The 20,359-nt window shown below is 35.9% G+C and overlaps 1 protein-coding gene across 1 annotated transcript; it reads left to right on the top strand.

Moving 5' to 3' along the window:
• LOC110109503 (glutaredoxin-C1-like) lies at positions 1-540 on the top strand. Its single transcript, XM_020840600.2, has one exon. The coding sequence runs from the start codon at positions 30-32 to the stop codon at positions 342-344; it is 315 nt and encodes a 104-aa protein (XP_020696259.1). The 5' UTR covers positions 1-29; the 3' UTR covers positions 345-540.
• The last annotated feature ends 19,819 nt before the right edge of the window (positions 541-20,359 follow it).

Here is a 20,359-nt window from a genome sequence, read left to right as displayed (position 1 = left end):
CTCTCAAGATCTTGCATTCCAACTCTGCAATGGATGGAGTGATGGCACTGGCTTCACAAAGAGCAGTGGTGATCTTCTCCGACAGCTCTTGCAGTATGTGCCACAGTGTTAAGGAGCTCTTCATAGGGCAACTGGGCGTCAATCCTGCCATTTATGAGCTCGATGAGGATCCAAAAGGGAAGGAGATGGAGAAGACTCTGGCAAGAATGGTTCAGAGCAGCTCACCTTTACCTGCTGTGTTTATAGGTGGTAAATTGGTCGGCCCAACTGATCGAATAATGTCTCTGCATCTTAGTGGCAAACTTGTTCCTTTGCTTCGAGATGCAGGAGCTATCTGGCTTTAACATCTTGGTTGTTAAATGAGACTTATTATGAGGCCTGTTATTAGGTATGTGCTTGTTTTGTTGCTTGTTTGAAGAGTGTTGGTTTTGATAATGGAAATAGATCAAGTTTTGGGTTGATGTTTGGTGATGATATTAAGATTATTTATCATAATCTTGTTGTATGATGATTTTTTTTTTCGGGGTAAAATTCACTAGTAGGGGCCTACGCGTCAATAAGAAGAAATGTTGCTAGTCTTTGATGAATCGAAAGCACTCTAAAAATGCATCATTTAAAGAAAACCCCACGAGACTTTGATTCAAACTAAATACAATAATCAAGCAAAATAAAAGACAACAAATCAAAAGCTAGTACCACATAAGAACCACCCACGAGAGGGTATTAGGAAGAAGCCAATGTCAAGACCTCAAGATATCCAACAAACATGCATCAAACTACAAGAAATGAATTAACAAAGAAAAGGCAAACAGAACACCCCAACCAACCAAGAAAAACATAGCCAACCGACCACCATCCGACCCCCAATCTAACACCTCAGCTTTTCCCAAACTCAAACACCAACCAAACCCCACATCCTAGTCTTCAACCCAAAACACCCAAAACCGAGCAAGCAAAGCCCAACAGACACACCCAAAGCCAAAAAAAAAAACACAAAGCTCAACAACCGAAATACCACAATAACCAAAGGAAAAAAGAATCATCCAAGAAGGCCAACAACATAAGCATGAACAGAAACAACAAGAATTACTTCTTTTAGATTTCTGTCTACTACGTTTGCCACCCCCATAGGAAAAAGTTCTTCAAGTATGCAACTCATATTTAAACTATACATCACAAGAAACTCATCCTCAGGCTCATTGAAGTCCTCTCCACCTCCCGCAAGGCGAGAAAAAAAAAAAAAAAAAAAACTCATCAAGCCAATCAGATTGGTCCACATAAGAATCTTTCATTTTCACTGACAATTGGTCCACACAAGAATCTTTTTGTATGATTATGCCATCCATTAGGAGAGATTATTATGTTCAAGCATTGGTGGGGTGTACGATAATATATTGTTTACTTGATGTTTATATAGAAAAATTAAAATACATGATTAGGTATTGAGCGGTGTGGCTCATTGGCTGATGGACGGAAAGTCCTATCCGCTGCTCGCGCTCGGATCTTATAACCTGCTAAAAAAAGTACTTGAATAGTATACAGTCATGTACTCATGTACATCTGAATACATGATTGATACAACCAACACGAAAAAATTATTAGTTTACCAGAGCACACAACTGTGTACTCCGGTATGTCTAATAATTTTTTCATTTGTATGAGATCAATCTTCTTAATTGTGGAACTAATATTTATAATTCTTAAGGATAGCTATGACCAATTTTTAATCAATGGCACTATTATTTTTAAACATTTTAAAAAAGAAAAAGAATGAGCAGTTGAAGAAGTTGGATGTATGGTTCTGACACTTTGAGAGTAATTTGATATGTTATCCCCTCAGTTGGATACAATTGATCTCACATTTAGTTATTTTAGATATTTTTATTTAATTTTTGTTATTCAAATAAAAATTCTTAATCCAACTTTAAACATAGATCTAACTATACGCAGATCATTGAATTATAACGAGAAAGAAATGTTTATTCAAAATTATCAAATAATAATTGATACGCCCTCAAAAAATTATCTTGATCGTGCATGAATCTCAATGTAAAATCAAGCCGGAAACTTCAAAAATTAAATCCGGGATCACCTGAACTCCAATTTCAGAAAACTTATAATCAAACTGAGCATCTTGGAAATACGGACCCTACGACACCAAATTCGACTCAATCCGAGCCCAAATAAGTCCAAATCAAGGACCCGAAGCGCTGTTGAAAAGTTCGTACCACAATTCGTGTTACCAAAGGGTCTCTGAACTTAACGTGTTTATAGTCGAATTGAGCGGCTCGACGAGACGAATCCAACGAGCCCAAGATCACCAAATTCCGACATCATTAAGGGCATCTCCAACCGAACGCTAAACGAGTGTATGGAGTCGTTCCGTCGCTCCAACCGAATGCGAAAATTTCCGCCATTTAATCGCAGGTGAACAGTGCGATGCCAATATTGGCGTCGCACTGTTCACTCACGCCATTTTTTGCTCTCAACCGGAAAAACGCGCGAAAGGGAGAGCGATCGTTACCTTCTCAAAAACACCTAAAATGGCATTCGATTGGAGCATCACCGCGCCATTATGGAGTTTTGCGTTACTTTGCCGTGAAAAATGAAGTTTTCGGTTGGAGATGCCCTAAGGCCTTCAAATGTATGACGAACGGTGCATGATCAAGGGATTCAATATCGGCCATCCATCCAACCACTCTCCATTTACCCTTGATCTCTCACCTATTTACAGGCCATGTTACTCCATAAATCTATAAATAGACCCCTCATTGCTCTTGAGAGGGGGATTGAATCAAGAAGAGAAGAGCAGAAGAGAAGGAAGAAGCTCCTCCTCGACCACCGCCGGAATTTCGCCGGACCACCGCCAGAACTTCTCCGGACCACCGCCGGAACTTCGCCATACCACCACCTGAGGCCCTCACCTCTGCCAGACCACCGTATGAAGCTGTTGCTCTGCCGGACCACCACTTGAGGCCCTCACCTCCGCTGGACCACCGCCTGATGTCGTTGCTTCGTCGGACCACCACGTGAGGTCCTCACCTCCGTCGGACCACCGCCTGATGTCGTTGCTCAGCCGGACCACCACTTGAGGCCCTCACCTCTGTCGGACCATCGCCTGACGTCGTTGCTCAGCTGGACCACCGCTTGAGACCCTCACCTTTGCTGAATGTCGTTGCTTCGCCGGACTACCACCTGAGGCCCTCACTTTTGTTGGACCACCACTTGAGGCTTGGATTTCTGCCGGGCTTGACGCCGAGAGTTCTCCCGAAGTGCTGCTCTTTTATAATGGTCTTTTAGACCTCAGTCTCTTACCGACTACGGTTCTTCCGACCTCCGTCGCCTACTATGGCCCTTTCAACCTCCATCACCAAACAATGGTCTTTCTAACACCAGTCTCCTGCCGACTATGGTCCTTCCGACCTCCATCGCCTACTATGGTCCTTTTGACCTCCATCAATAAAAAATGGTCTTTCAAACCCAGTCTCCAGCCAATTATGGTCCTTCCGACCACCATCGCCTACTATGGTCCTTCCGACCTCCATCAACAGACAACGGTCTTTCTGATCCCGGTCTCCTGCCAACTACGATCTTTTGGATATATGTCTCCTGCCGACTATGATCCTTCTGACCTCCATCACCAGACAACGGTCTTTCCGACCTCTATCCTATCGACTATGGCCGTGTTGACCAAACAAACACATCTATATTGATTATTATAACTCCCGCCATGTAATGTGCTATGTATGACATACATTTGTAACATCAAACTAAGGCATTCTCCCTAAGAAAGACCTCATTTGTAATCGACTGCAAATACTAGTGGATTCATTTAAACTGGGCCATGCCCCGTGGTTTTTTCCCCTTTTTAGAGGTTTCCACATAAAAACTATGGTGTCTCTTATGAACGCTACACGCTCTCACTTATCTAATTGTGTGTTGGATCTTCATACAATGCTAAGACGTTAAACTATATATTTCTCTACCACCGCGAATACTCTAGAACGCAACAATAATAAAAGAGTTCTACAATAACCATATTTTTTAAAAAAAAATTATCATACTTAATTATATAATTAAGTTTTTAATCATACTTATTTTAAAATTTTGTCCTAAGACTAACCTACCAAACACATTGTTGGGTAAAGATTGTCGGTATTGCTGAGTGCAATAATCATCTTATAAAATGATGAGTAGCTTTCAATTTTTCAAACAAATTAGATATCTACTTGAAAACTAAATATAAAGATAGGGGTGTTAATATTTAACACAACTTAAAAATTCGATTTGAATCCGATCGAAAATTTCGGACATGTTCGGGTTCCCAGACTCGACACATTTGAAAAAATGGGTTGGGTTCAAGTTGACCCAAAAATCCATTTGAAACGAGCTGACCGCGCTGCCACGGTTAACACGTCTCCTGCCCGTTGTCTCCAAGGTTGCTCGTGCTTCTCATCTGAGCTGCCCGCGCCCGCCCACGTGCCGTATCTGAGGTTGCTTGTGCCTGCCCACGCTTTGCATCGACTGTCTGGTTGTCCCACCGTCGATGCGAGCCCCACCGTTTGCAGTCCCGCCGTCCCCGTCCAATCGTGATGGGTTGGGCCAACTCAGTAACCCGACATGTCGGATTCGATCATGTTTGAACTTCCAACCCATTTACATAACTGAGTCAGGTTAGGATATACGCGTTTGAAACCTGGGTCAGTTCAGAGTTCGACCCAAACTCGACCTGAAACCCAATTATAACAGTACCCCTATACAGAGCGGCTAAGTTGGCTAGAATTGCTAGATACTTTTCTTTTTCTTTTCAATTTCTTAATCAGGAAATTAAGAACCTGGTTCTCCAATTCTAAGATACAGATATTTCTCTCTTTCACGTGCTCATGGGACTTTATTTATGAGCATCATTTTATCCAAATGTCTAGCTAGGCTTCAATGACATATTCTTAAGTTCTTAATTTATATAAATTAAATTCCCAAAAAAAAAATTATATAAATTTCTTCATATTTATACAAATTTAATATTTATAAATGATTTTTTGGAATCACCTAACAATAATATGAGATAAATTTTTATTTTTTAAACAAATTTTATAAGTAACATTATAGGGTTGATCATTGTTATGCATAAAAAAAATTGCGATCAAAGAAATTTTAATATCTTATTTTTGTAGAAAGGCGCAGTACATATATATAGAGAAACTGATATTTTTACGTCAAAAATCTAAGAAGTAGAAATATCATGGGGTTTGACCCTGTTGTAATAATCTGTCGTATAATTGTAGGTACAATAATCCGCTCTTCTCTATAATTGAAGAAGATGTGATTATACATGGTTGAAAATAATTGTCTGATTCACATTGTAGGTGATACATCATCACAAAATTAGCTTGATCAGGCACGAATCTCGAGGCAAAAACTAGTTGGAGACTTCAAAAATTAAATCCGAGAGCATCCGAACTCCGATTTCAACGATCTTACAGTCAAACTGAGCGTCTCGGAAATACGAACCCAACAACACCAAGATCGACCCAATCCGAGCCCAAATAAGTCCGAATCAAGAGTTCAAAGCGCTGTTGGAAGGTTCAAACCGCAATTTGAGTTACCAAACGGTCTCCGATTTTGACGAGCTTATACTCGAATCGAACGGCTCGACGAGACGAATCCAACGAGCCCAAGATCACTAAATTCCGACATCATTAAGGCCTCCAAATGTCCAACGAACGGTGCACGATCGTAGGATTCAATATCGGCCGTCCATTTGACCACTCCCTATTCGCCCTTGATCTCACACCTATTTACGGACCATGCCACTCCAGAAAATCTATAAATAGAGCCCTCATTCTTCACAAGAGAGGATGGAAGCAAGAGAGAGAAGAAGAGAAGAGAAGGAAGGAGTTCCTCCTCGACAGCCGCCGGACCACCGCCGGACCACCGCAGAACCTCGCCGGACCACCGCAGGAATCTCGTCGGACCACCGCCGGACCACCACAGGAACCTCGCCGGACCACCACAAAACCTCGCCGGACCACCACCTTAAGGCCCGACGTTCATCCCCGGCGTCCTGCCAAAGACCCGACGTCTTGTTCAAGGCCCGACACTCAGTCCCTACTTCCTGCCAAAGACCCGACGTCTTGTTCAAGGCCCGACACTCAGTCCCTACATCCTGCCAAAGACCCGACGTCTTGTTCAAGGCCCGAAGTTAAGTCCCGACGTCCTGCTGAAGACCCGACGTCCTGCTGAAGACCTGACGTCCTGCTTAAGACCCGACGTCCTACTCAAGGCCAGACCATCAACATCCGATCTTCCAAGTGACACTGGGACTAACACCTGACTCCTTATCTCCTACCGCCTACGGTCCTTCTGACCACTGTCGCCTAATACGGTCCGTCCGACCTCCATCAACAGACAACGGTCTTTCTGACCCAGGTCTCCTGCCGACTCCGGTCAAATAAGTAGAATAAGAAAAAAAAATGTTAAGCAGCTATTAAGTTATTTAAATAATATACTTTAAAATAAAACAAAGTAGATAGATTAACTTAGATTATTTATGCAATATATTTTTAAAGTTAAAATTTATTATTCAGGACATACATGTATGCTATTAAATTTTTTTATTTTTTAATTAATAAGACATGTAAATAGTGCATCCAACATGTGCCGAGCATAGGGGTGTAAGTGAGTCAAGCCAACTTGTGAACCAGATCGGGATCAGCTCGATAAATGGCTCGTGAGCCAAGCTCAATGAGCTAACTAGCCAAGTTTGAGCTAACCCAAGCTTGACTTATTAGCTCACGAGCTAGCTCGTTTAAAAAAATATTAATATTAAATATACTTAAGATATATTAGTACTCATGATTTTAAATATAAAATTGATTTTTTTTATCATTTTATTATAATAATTATTTAAATCATAATTATTTTCTAATATTTTCTCTTTCAAAATAAATAAGCCTGCTTGTGAGCCAGCTCAAACTCGTTGAATAATGCTCGAGCCCTAGCTTGAGCTCGAACTCGATTAATTACTCAAGCTCAAGCTTGTTATGACTCGAGCTCGGCTCGACACATTTACACCCCTCTGACTCAGGCAAATCAACGTGTCTGGCATGACACGCTTTATCATTACGAAGTGTCAATGCCTAATTGCTTTGAGCCAGTTAATCAAACCTCTTTTTTTTAAAAAAAAAAAAAACATATTTATTATTAATCCGTTTTTATTAATTAACCAATTTTGCAGTAAGGCTTAAACACAAAATTAGCAACAATATTTTATGTTGTTGCTCCCAAGCAAGGAAGAAGGTGACTGCTATGACCGGTACAGTCCTATTTAATTTAAGCTACTCTCAAATTGATATGGCCACTTCAGGCTAGCTCATCCAAGCTCCCGTTCAAATAAGAAGAATGCCAAATAGCATTCCGAGCTTCATTCAAGTATTTCCTGCTTCTCACTTGCGCCAACCCCTCACTCACCTCCACCTTCGCCTGCCATCTATAGTCTCTGATCTCTAGCTATACCCACTCCAGCTACCAACAATACATGAAAATCGGGTGTTACCAACGGACAAAATCGGCCGGTAACAAAGAAAATCTACCGGAAATTTCCCTTTTTCCGGCAAATTTCCAGTAGAAATCCATACAATGGTAATTCACGTGTCGGAAAATATAAATCGGCGGAATTTTTCCGCCGGAATCTAAAGTGTCGAGTTTAAATAACCTGACGCATTTAAGCTGGTGATTCTGCCAGTAATTTCCGATGGAAATTGCGTCGGAATTTAATATATACCGGCGAATAAGCCGGCGGAATATGCACTAGTAACATAACTCCGAAAATATTATTTAAAAAAATACAAGAGACTAAAACAAGAACTATTTGCGCTCACAAAAAGGAGAGATTATTAGACACGGAGTGCGGACGGGGAAAACCGTCCGCACAAGCATTGGGTACCCAGCGGTACCCGCACTCGGTACTGCTGGGTACCCAATACTTATACGGATGGTGCGCACTCCGCGCCTAATAATTTTTACAAAAAAAGACAATCAAATTGATCTGGATGGATACAGCAGCTCAAATAACAGGAGACAAGGAGAATGATGCAGTTGTTTTTCAGTCCTTTCTTTTGCACATTTTTAACCATTATTTGGATGGAAATGGAATCCTAGTTTAGCCATTTAAGGCTTCTTTCTAGCTATAATCATCACATATGTTTGCTGCTTTGTTCTTTCCCAGCCACTCGTTGTTTCTGCGGCTGAAACTTGCTGAATTTTTCTTTTTTGGATCTGATATCTCATTGGTGTAAGAAATATTCTTTAAAAATTTGTGTTTTATAAATTTACTGAGGGAAAAAAATTAAGTTAGGGTATCCTAATAAAATTTGTTATTATAGTGAATTTTACAATTTTAAGTTGAGTGTAATATAATTTTTTTTTTACTGTATTACATTACTCTTAAGGTAGATTTATTGGGTTGCAAACGAACCGAGCTGAGCTGAGTATGTGTGTGTTCATATTTCAGTTCGTTTGGACATATAAGTTAAGTGTTGTAGAGATGAGGATGTTTGAATAGATGAGTGGCTTTACTCTCAAAGACGGAATGTGAAATAAGTTTTTACGTAGAAATGTTGGAGTAGCTCTAGTGGCAGATAATATTAGAGTTTTTTTTACTGGTTTGCTCAGATTGAACATCAGCCTTTCAATGACCTTATTAGGATAGTAAATGTTTTAGATCTGGCCTATGCTAAGAAAGATAGAAATAAGCCTCTAGAAAGTATTAAAAATAATCTTTTTCATTAGATTTAAATAAGAATTTGACTTTTAATATGATACAATAGAGAAAATAAGATTCATGTAACTGACCTTACGTTGCGGGATAAAATGCTCTTTGTTGTTGTTCTTGTTGAGAAATGGTATATTATTTATGTTGATGGTGTTACTAAGCCTAGTTATAAGAGGGGTTAATCTTATGAGAAATTATTACATCCGGTCAAAAACCGAATGGTCCGAATGTATACCGAGCAATATTGAGTCCAAAATATCGAGTTTTAGGTGACGTGGCACGTGGTTATTGGTCTCTGAACGCATTCGGACACCGGATGTAATAATTGCTCCTACCTTAGGGAGTTGAGGAGGTATGTAATAATTTCATATATATTATTCTCATGTTAGTAAAGTTGAATGATAAAGTTTGATGTGGATATCTTCATATGGCAGCTAACTTAAAGGTTGGTCCCCCTCAATCGAGCAGGCCTCCATGCCATGTTTCTTTATTTTTTTTTCCCCTCCCTTAAAAGCCCTCATGTCTAAAATTTATGAAGATGTATAGAACTTTATAATTAATTCAATCATATTATTTTTTTGGGGCTTATGAGATTCTTGTAAGAAATTATCCATCATAAATTCATAATTGACACAATTATAAGGTAAAATCACAATCATATTTTTAATGATCATATTATAATGACCTAAAATTGTGTAAATACTTTTAAAATAAAAAAAAAAATCTAGAAATTTTGAGTTGGAGCACTGCGATGCTGTACTTGCTGGCGTCTTGGGGCTAAGAGTGCTGCGACGTCGGGGTTAGGGGTGTAAGTGAGATGAGCCGGCTCGAGCTCGACTCGTTTATGAGCTCGCGAGATGAGCTTATAGAGTCACGAGCTCGTTTATTAAACGAGCTCGAGTTCGAGTTTAACGAGGCTATGCTCGCGAGCTCACGAGCCAGCTCGAAATGATCAAATTTAAATATTTTTTAAAAATTCATAATAATCCAATTTGTATATTTTAAATTACTGCATGGTAAAATTTCAAAATTCAACGCTCATTTCAAGTTCTCAAATCCCGCGTGAATATGAAATATCAATAGCCTCTCTCTCTCTCTCCGGTGCAGTTGCAAGGCAAATTAAAATCGAGAATAAATTTTTGGAGGACTGCGCGTGTGAACCTGACCGCACCATAGGCTCGATGAGCGGCTTGAACTCGTTTTCGGTTGAACGAGTCGAGCTCGAGCTCGACTCGAGTTGGAGCTCGAGCTCGAGCTCGGTATTTGACAGTTGAGCTAGACTCGAACACCTGACTCGAGCTCGACTCGACTCGTTTGCATACACACATCTCATAGTATATATAACATAATAAACAAATCATATTATGCTCAATGTTCAACTCATTACATAAGTCTAGTGCGTATAAAATGTACATATGAATCATGACTAGTAACATTCATAAGAAAAATAAGTATACTCATTTTCACATGTGTATGACCATAATGAATGAATTATAGCAAGTGTGCATGTCATACACTAGTATTATGGATTTTTATTAATTATTCATCAAATTTTCATATTTATCTAAATTTTTTAAATTAGAAAATTTCTTTCAAAATACAAAAAAAACTAGTAAAAATTCAACATGTTTCAGTAAATTTATCCAAAATAATTAAAACTATAACATATAAAAATTACACTGTGAAAATTTGTTAAAAATCAAGATATAAAACCTTTTGTAAAATATGATCAAATTAAATTTCAAATATAAAATAGACAAAATCACTGAAATCATGGATAGAGTAATGATGAGCAAATTTCTCGATTAAATTTACTGACAAAAATGAGTCAATGATCCTCAAATCCTATGTTCTCTCTCCTTACCTCTCTCTTTTATTCTCATTTTTTTCTTTTTCTCTCCTTTGGTTAAAACGAAAGGGGGAAGAAATAGCCAATTAGGAATTTTTATAAGTGGAACGAGATTTTTATAATAAAATATATTAAGGGCATATTGGTAATTATGCATATTATTTAATTTTAAGTATAAAATTTATATAAATTATTTATATTTTCAAATATGAAGATTTAAAAATTATGAAAAAATATTCATAAATTAGCTAAGTATGTTTAGAAGGCTATGATAAACACAGTTTGAAAAACGGATACCTAATTATCCCACGAAATCCATTTGTATCGATATGTGTGAATTTCTTGAAGAATTACAATTAAATAACAAGATTCTTGTTTTCATATCTATATTGCCTAAAAAATTAGGAAAAATATTATAATTAAAACATATCAATATCTACAATATGACAGATATGCATGGTTTGTAAATTAGACTTATAATAACTCTTGAAATATTATTTTACTATTATAGGTTAAAACATATCATATGAAAAATTTAAGGGTCATTACAAAATTAATGATTGAAAATGTGGGCTACTTAGTCCCAAGCGACCTCCAACTATTAGAGCTCCATCTCCTAGCAGATGAGGTCCATGACAAAGTCCTCACTAGTAAACTCAACGACCATCACTAAGAACCTTATTACTTAATATAAATTGTTGAAGATTCTCACTGTTTGATTTTAAAATGAATATCAAGAGATGACGAAGATCATCATATTAATCTTTGGAAGAGTAGGATTTTAGTGGCAATATTTTATTTGGGCTCCACTAGTATTTATCAGAAATATTTTTAGCTGCTATTTTGTGCCCTCGATTTCATCAGTCTCTCTAGTAGTCTCAATATGATCACTAATAATACTAAAAATTGTATATATTACTCTACATGCACTCAAAAACTCTTTTTCCATAAGATTTCTTAAGCTATGAATAGTTAGTTTGTAATTAATCAAGATCAATTTAACCAGTTTAATTGTGCACATTCATACTCTCAAACATGCATAAAATTTGATGATAAATTTACGCGAAGAAAAAACTCATATGCTAATGCTAAGATCATCCCATCAAAAAACTTATATTTATTTTAAATTTCCATGAATCAATTGTACATATTTGTAATATTTTACTATTTCATCTAGGCTATGCCCCCATTCAAAAAAATATGCACAAAAATGTATAACTATATAGAAAAAATTAAAGAATATCTATCAAAGAATGGAACATGCCAGTCTTGGAGTTTTGCATGGTTACTAATTGCCATTTTCAAAATTGTTGGGTGGGCTTCCATAAAATATATGCAACAAAATTTCATGTTGAGGATATATGTTTGATAACGCTTAGTACTACCAAACTTTTAATCAAAGAGGCATCGTCAATGCGTCTGGCTTGAATCTAAGTAACAAATCATTCATAAATCCTTCTCGAAAGCAATGGTTGGTTTTTTGTAATATTAAATTAATTTAAGAGTGCTGCAGTGCAAATTATTCCGGGCACGTGGAGCTCCCTCCTTCACACGATTTAACAATATATTTTGATGGGGCCAGTTGTGAGGATCCATATTCTTCTTTCAAAGCAGGTCTTTCACACTATGATAAGTAGGGAATTATATTTTATTATTCTCAGCAGTTGAGGGAAGACAGGAAAATTTTAGTTGTAAATTTTATGTTGGTAAAGTATGAGGCAGATATTAATGGGTATTGATTGTTGGATTAAAATTTATTTTTTGGCATCTAATCTTGTTAGTAGATTTAATTATGTTAGAGTAAGAGAATAGGATGAGAAAATCAATGATCATCGAGAGAGGAAATAAGAATCTAGAGATCTCTAGAAACAACAAAGTCCAAAATATACCTCTTTGATGTTTTATTTATAAATTTAAAAGGGCTTAAGGAAAGATAAAATATAGAAAATAGAAAAAAAATACATTATATGATAAGTGTAGGGTGATGTAGATATGTGGCTCTTTGCATTTGATGTAGCTTGGGGCGCCCATGTCGAGCCCCTTGGGCGAGTCCTGAGGAGCAATTGCTTTGAGTTTGTCTTGATCCGAAATAAGAAATTTGGGTGGGGTTGTGTAGATGAGCCCCTCTAGTTGAGTGGCAAGTCTCTCAAGGCAAGTGATAAGGCTCCTAGGTGAGCATGGTTGTGAGCAAAGGATGAGCATAGTCGATGGAGTCATGAATGTGGGCTCTATAGATGTGTGCCTCCTATGACTTGGATTAGAATATCAATGAAAGACGGATGCCTTTAGTTGAGAAAAATTGCTGAGAAAGCCAAGTCCTTTTCGAGCAAGTGCCTCTTAATTAGGGTGAAGCCTTGTTGGGGTGAGTCCTCTAGCGAAACTTGTTGGATAAAGGTGCAGTCCTGATTTGATCCTTCAATGACACACTCATATTTTGTGAACTCCACTAGGACGAATACTTACTTATATATAGCCTATTTTTTTGGCTACTGCCCCTCAAGGTAAGGCTTGCTTTGGTCAAGTGTTCCTCCTAGCCACCTCCCTCAAGTATGACCTGCTTGGGTACCTACTACTTATCAACATGGGATTGGGTAGGCATATACTGGCTATGATTGGGATTGGGATGTGTATTTACATTCTTATTGGTATAGTAAAAAATTTTATTTTATTGAGCCTACTTTTTGACATAAAATATATTTCTCAAGGCAGCTAATCTAAAAGATTGAATCATCTCAAATTTGATTCAATTTGATTGAACTGTTGATAAATAATCTCAAAAAGATGTTACAATCATAAAAGAGATCCAACATATCACTCTCTAGTATGTGGAGGCCATACTGATGGCGACAAAATCTAACCCATTGCTTGAACCAAGGGCCCCAAATGTCATAGCATAAAATGAATCAATTTAAAGAAAATTAGCCCAACCCAAATTAATTTGATCTAGTGTGGTCAAGCTGTTTTACTCATATTTATGCAACAACTAAATTGTGTAGAGGCTAATTTAGGCTGTGGTGGCAAAGCCAATGGCAACCAAGTGGTCAACGAACCTATCTCTCTATTCATCCTACCATAAAAAGCATGTTGAGGATCTTCGATCATGTTTACTTGTGCTTGCAACTATGCAAATTATTCTAGATAATTTCAAATTCTTAGAACCATTGCATCTCCTACAAACACATAAAGGGTATCATGAAAAAGTAATTGTTTGATATTAAAATATAGTGAAATGTTTTGCATTTTTCACCTTAATTTATCAAAGAGGAGATAAACATTTATGTCATGGCCCGTCTAATTCGTTATCAAAAGTTTGAAACATTAGTACCAATATGCTTGTTGGATGATTACCTACAACTTGTTATATTCAAATCACTGATTTTAGATGGCGGCTATCTAGGTCAATCCAAGTTACAGTGGGTAAACTAAGGAGCAAGCACTATTTGAACTTTATTTTGTGAATTAGAAAAAAATTAAATTATGTTAGCTTTAATTAATAGTATACCAAGCAAAGAAAAAAAAAAAAAAGAGCCAACTCATTATAAGTGTATCTTTTGTTGGAAGCACACACCAGAAAATTTCTAGTTGCTTTTCTATCCCCATAGGATTCTTCAATTTTAAATTATATTAATTTCAATTAATTTAAAATGTCTTTTGCCCTTTGTGTCTTTTAAAAGAGTCTTCATGAGATGAGTGATATACTACCTCTAGATCATGTAGAAATATATTCCTTATGGGTTCAATGGAAGATAATTGATTTAAACAATAAATAAAAGTCCTAGTAATTTCTCATGAATACTATAACTAAGGATAATTTATTTAATTATGAACTTTAGTTTCTCTATAAGGGAAAGCAACTATGACTAATTATATTCTTATAGTTAATTTATAAGAATAATCTTGATTAAAGTCATAGCTATTATGACTTTTAAAGCTTGGTTTCCATTAATTTTGATTTATAATTTTTAATAAGATATTGGCTTTAACGTATGAAAAAATGGAATCTAAAAGAGAAATACTACAATCATTCAACATTCATTTCTCATGAAGTTTTAGGCATTATCTTAGATCAAGCCAACTAGGGCATAATCCAAGCCAATGCCTGGCCAATTTCATCAAGCAAGGAAGATTGGCCTAGTAAGCTAGTTAGGGTAGTCTATTTGGACTTAACCCATTAGCCTCTAAGCTCACATTACCTAGGTTAACCTACTAGAACTAGACCCAATAAGGGTTAGGCTTTCTCGAAGGTTTCTTAAGGTTACCTTAATATAACCTAGCTTTTACTTAGAGCTGCATATAGATACCAATATTTATAGATTAATGTGGGTGTGCCTAGTATCTTTCTCGACTAATTAATAAGGATAGATTTAGGACTTGCTAGTTCAATTCAAAGGATGAGATGGCCTAAGAATTGTTAAGATTAACCTAGAACATATTAGATTAAAGACGAATTAATCTAGAGTTGGCTAGGCCATAGGTGGCCAAAGATTTGCTTAAAGTTGAGTCTACCTAATCTTTTAGGTTAAGGCAAATCAATATTAGATTAAATATAGAATGTTTTCTAATAGTTATCTCCTTTATATAAACCTTGACACTCTTAAAGTAGTGACTATCATGTTTTTGTATATTAAGTCATCTTGGAATCCCTTGTGCCATAGAACTATAGCTATTTATAGGCGATTTTAAGCTAGTTTGAGATATTTGATCTTTAGGAATCCTACCACATCCCTTTTTTTTTTTTTGAGTTTTCTTTAGAAGCTTCTTAGTATGGTCTTATTTGTTCCCTTGATTATAGGAAATTCCTATTTCATTAAATTTCTCTCTCTCTCTCTCTCTCTCATTATCTTTTTGTATCTTCTCCATTCTTCTATCTATAGTAGATGAGAGTCACTAGACAAAACAATCCAAAGCTTGGTATCCAATATGTTGGTCTACTTTTTGTTGTTGTTGTATAATTTCTCTAGATCTCTAATAAGAAAATAACTTGTCTAAATGATTAGAGTTACTATTTGTGCAAACTAAATGAGGAAACATGTTCATACATAAAAATCACTTAAGGTCCCTAATCATTTAGACTGTAATGATAATGAATGAGGTTTGTTTACAGTTAAATCACAGTCTAAATGATTAGGGACATATTGAACCAGCTATGTCAATTCACCTTAAATTGGCTAGTTCAATGTTCTCCAAGCTTTCAATTTAGTCAATTTATGTGTCTACGATCTTAATATAATCTATTAAATCCTATACAAGCCGCGTTATATTCTTCGGCATGTCTAATCCTATATTTTAGCCAATTTTAACAACTATGGGCACCTTTAAATCCCTCTTAATTATCTTAAGATGTGCATTTTGTCTTATAATTCATATATTTAAACAAGTGAAGTAATGCTTGATCCATACAAATTATTATTTTATGAACCCTAAACTAAAAATTATCTTACTAAATACCAAATAAATAATTCCACACAAAGACTTTACTCAAATATTTTTTAATAAATATTTGCATTTTGTTTGAGTAAATTTACTCAAAAAATTTTATTAAATAATTTTTCAAATATTTTTGTGATAAAAAGTCACCATATGTAAAGCTAGGGATGTCAATATTTGACATGATATGAAAATCCGATTTGAACCCAACTCAAAAATTTTGGGTTAGATCCGACCCGATTTTAAAACCGGTCGGATTCAAGTTTCTAGAATCGACCGGTTTAAAAAAAAGGTTGGGTTCAGATGACCCGAAAATCCAAAATCGACTTGTTTTTGACCCATTTGGAAAAATGTGCCCATCATGTGTGTGATTCGACCCATTGAGAACTCGAGTGTTGAGCTGATGTGACGTTGTGACGACTGTGATCCATCATCTGCAAGATCTGCTGTTCGTCTGCGAGCCCGCCTGCTGCCATCCGTCCACGAGATCCGCCATCCGCGAGCCTGCCTGCTGCCATCCGTCTGTGAGCCTGCCTGCCGCCGTCGACATGAGCCCCCCTGCTACCGTCGATGCGAGCCCCATCGTCCCACCTGCTGCCGTCAATGTGAGCCCCGCTGTCCCTCCTCATGCTGTCGACGCGAGCCCGAGTTTATAAAACCATGTCGAGTCAACCCAATAACCCGCCATGTCGGGTCCGAATTTGTGTTTTTGGACTCATTTATAAAATTGAGTCGGATTCAGATCAACCTGCTTGAACTGAAAACCATTTTTGTCACCCCGATGTAAAGCCTGTTCACTTTTTTTTATAATCAGACAAAATCCTCCCCATCAAATTATGGAGACGTGGAAGGACTAACTTCATGCAAGCCCTCCCTTCCAACTGTCAGTTTACGTTGTTCCCATTACAGACGAGTGGCATCCGAGAAATCTGTTCGAGAGCTTCAGTGAGGCGTAATATATTTATTAAAGCTAATCGTCAACCACTTATGTTTGAATATTTACCTGTTGCTGTCAGTTATAAAAAAATAATAATAAGAAAATGGACGCATTGGGCACGCGTTAAGAACAGTGCATTCATAGCTAGCTAACACTTTATAATTATTTTTTGTTTACAAATAACGTGAGCATATGTAGGCTTTCAAGAAATAATTTTAACGTGAATAATAAAAATAATTTAGATGGTATAAATATATAAAATAAATAAATAAAAAATAAATAAAAATATGTTGGCATTAAGGAAATTATAAGAGTTAATTGAAGGTTCAATTGCAAGAGTTAGTGGATAGATGTTTCATTTGATCTTGTATGTATCAATGGGGTGCGCCTATATTCTTTATAAAGAAAGAGGATAGACCATATATATTATGAAGAGTTACGCATTATGATATTTATTATATTTAAGAAAGAAATATCCGTTGCTTAGGAATTGATGATTTATTTGTTCAGTTCGAAGGTGCATACAAATTCTCTAAATAGATTTTAGGTTTATGCAGCGTAAATTGAAAGTAGTAAAAGAGGATGTAGTGAAGACAACATTCAATACGTACATGTCATATTCATTATGAGTTTCTAGTGATATATTTTGGTGTGACGAATTCATTAATGATGTTCAATAGTCTCATGAGTTGATGAAATACAAGCGTATTCAAAGAAAATAAGAGGATAATAATGGCTTATTTGGGATTGGTATTTGATGCATTGAGACGAACAAAATTATATCCGAAATCTCAAATTTGTGAATTATGGTTATGCAGAGGTGTGACATCTATAAATTCTTAGAATGTGTAAGCTATTAGTAAGTGTTTGAGGTCTACAAACATATGATGAGATGTAAATAATTTCATTATTATGGTAGAATATATGATGTTCATTAATGATTACCTCAAATTATAATTATTTTAACCAAACGGATATATAAAGTAATACAGTTTGGATAGACATCAGAATGCAAAGATAATTTTTAGAAGTTGAAGAGTTGCTTGATGTCATAACCCATATTGATTGTGCCTTTTAATACTTTGATATTTAGGTCTTTAGTGATGCATTATTGAATAATTTAAGTCATATTTTAATGCAGTATGGTTAGAAAACAATATAGACATCCACATAATCGAAGATATATGAGAAAAAAAAAATCCTACTCATGATTTGGTGTTAGTAGGGGTGTCAATATTGGACACAACTCGAAAACCCGACTCGAATGTGTCAGGTTGGCCCGAACCCGATGCGGGTCAGGTTCGGGTCCATGAAGTCAACCCGTTTTAAAAAACGGGTCAGCTTCGGGTTGACCCGATTGGTGCTAGCTCAGTTTTGTGTTCGACCCAAACCCGACCAGTGACCCGAAATTGACACCCCTAGGTGTTAGCATCATTTATATTTATATTCAAGATTTAGAGATATTATGTTTATAAAACATGATATTATATATACACGTGTCATTAGAGATTGAATTAATACACATTTACTTTAAAAGAATTGAATCTAAGGCAAAGAAGGTGGTTAGAATTGATTAAAAGCTTTGATCTTAATATTCAAGTTCAAAATCACAAGGATAATGTTATCATTGATTCTTGAAGCAGGAAGTCCAGTAGACTGGCAAATTGAATGATTACTTATGAAATTATTTGATGAGGTTAAACAATTAGAACTAAAGGTGATAATTATTTAGGTTGTAGACTTGTAGTGTAGATATTTATGATTTTATGTGGTGGCACGTTAATAATTTTAGCCAAAAGCTTCAAAACACCATAGGAGAAGATCCACGTTGACTCTTTTAATTAAAGATTTTTTTTTTTTTTTTTAAGTTTATAAGTGTTTTAATAGCCTCAAAATTTAATGATTTTGGGCTCATTGGATTTATTTCATTGAGATGCTTGATTTGATGGGAAGTACGTAAGATTTGGAGATCATATAGTCTTTTAATTACCATCATAAAATTTTTAACTATAATATAAGTGTTTTAATTCGGCTCATTTGGACTCTGATTGAAACCTTTTGTGGTATTGGGTTTGTCTCATTTTGGACATTTAGTTCGACAATTTAAAATTGGAATTTTTATGGTCCAAATTTTACTATCAAAAGTTTTTAATTCATACATTGCTTTGAGATTCATGTTTAATTATTGATGAGTTTCTTCATGATGCATCAATTATAATATTGTTTTTCCAAATATTTTCCTCTTTAGAGATTGTATATATATATATATACACACACACACATAATTCAGAGAGGAGTAAGGCTATAATTTAAATAGAATCTAAGTTATTGATACATTGAAAATGACTTCTTTTATAGTCATGATATATTATATTTTATCGATGTATATTATTGTACACAATTATTTTTATAATGACTATTTTGATGTAAAAAAATTATAATATATATTGCATAGTTGTGTTTAATTAGTTCATCTTATTCTAGTTTCCTATGGATTAATATTGGCTATGTGTTAGTTTTATACAATTTGAATATTATGTGAATTCCTTCTAAATGAATCAAAAAATTTTAAGAGAACTACACATGTATTATTAGTATTTCTAATGTTTTGGATATCATGATTCAAGCTATTGTGGTTCACTATATGTTAGAATCATATAGTGTTGGATAGTGATAATTAACTTGATCATTTTCTTTATAAAGGGGAGATCGAGCTATTAAGACAATGGTGTTCATGTTCATGGCTAACATGCATTTAACGTTAGTCATTGGTTGGTGTCAAGCGATAGTCGATGAGGAATGTTAAAGGTTAGGCAAAATTTCTTGTTATTAAACTTAAGTGTTCTCCTTATAGGAGGAGAGATATAATATTGATAGGAAGAGCACTAGATGTTGGTGCTGGTATGTGTGCTTTTTGGCAGATATTAGATGACGATACATTGGTCGATGGGGAATATTAGAATAGAGCAAAAGTGAATGATTAGTTTGTTTCCTAATATGAGAAGAGACCAAGAGAGTGGTAGGACTATCAATAAACATTCATGAATGGAAAGCATTGAATTTTAGTCTTTGGTAGCCATCAAGCAATGATGGAAAGAGATCATCATATGTTGAACAACTTTGAACAATAAGCTCAATTATGCACGTTATAGGAAGGGTGATTGAGCAACCAGAAAAATGACAATCAAATATTGATGGTTGGCAAAAGCAAATGTCAGTGGGCATCAAATGAAATTTAATAAGGAATGACACAGTTCATAAAGTTTGCTTAGTCATTCTCTTTATAGGAAGAGACATTGAACATCTAAAAAGACTAACGATGGTTGTTGACAATTGTTGGACATTAGATGTTATTTTTTAGCAGTCATCGACC

The sequence above is a fragment of the Dendrobium catenatum genome, unplaced genomic scaffold (genome assembly GCF_001605985.2).
Source record: "Dendrobium catenatum unplaced genomic scaffold, ASM160598v2 fragScaff_scaffold_1644, whole genome shotgun sequence".
Lineage (NCBI taxonomy): Eukaryota > Viridiplantae > Streptophyta > Magnoliopsida > Asparagales > Orchidaceae > Dendrobium > Dendrobium catenatum.
The sequence above is the reverse complement of the archived record's forward strand: the minus strand, read 5'-3'. Positions and strand labels throughout refer to the sequence as shown.

Coding starts and splice junctions, on each gene's coding strand:
- LOC110109503 (XM_020840600.2), top strand. CDS start 30: ATGGATGGAGTGATGGCACTGGCTTCACAAAGAGCAGTGGTGATCTTC.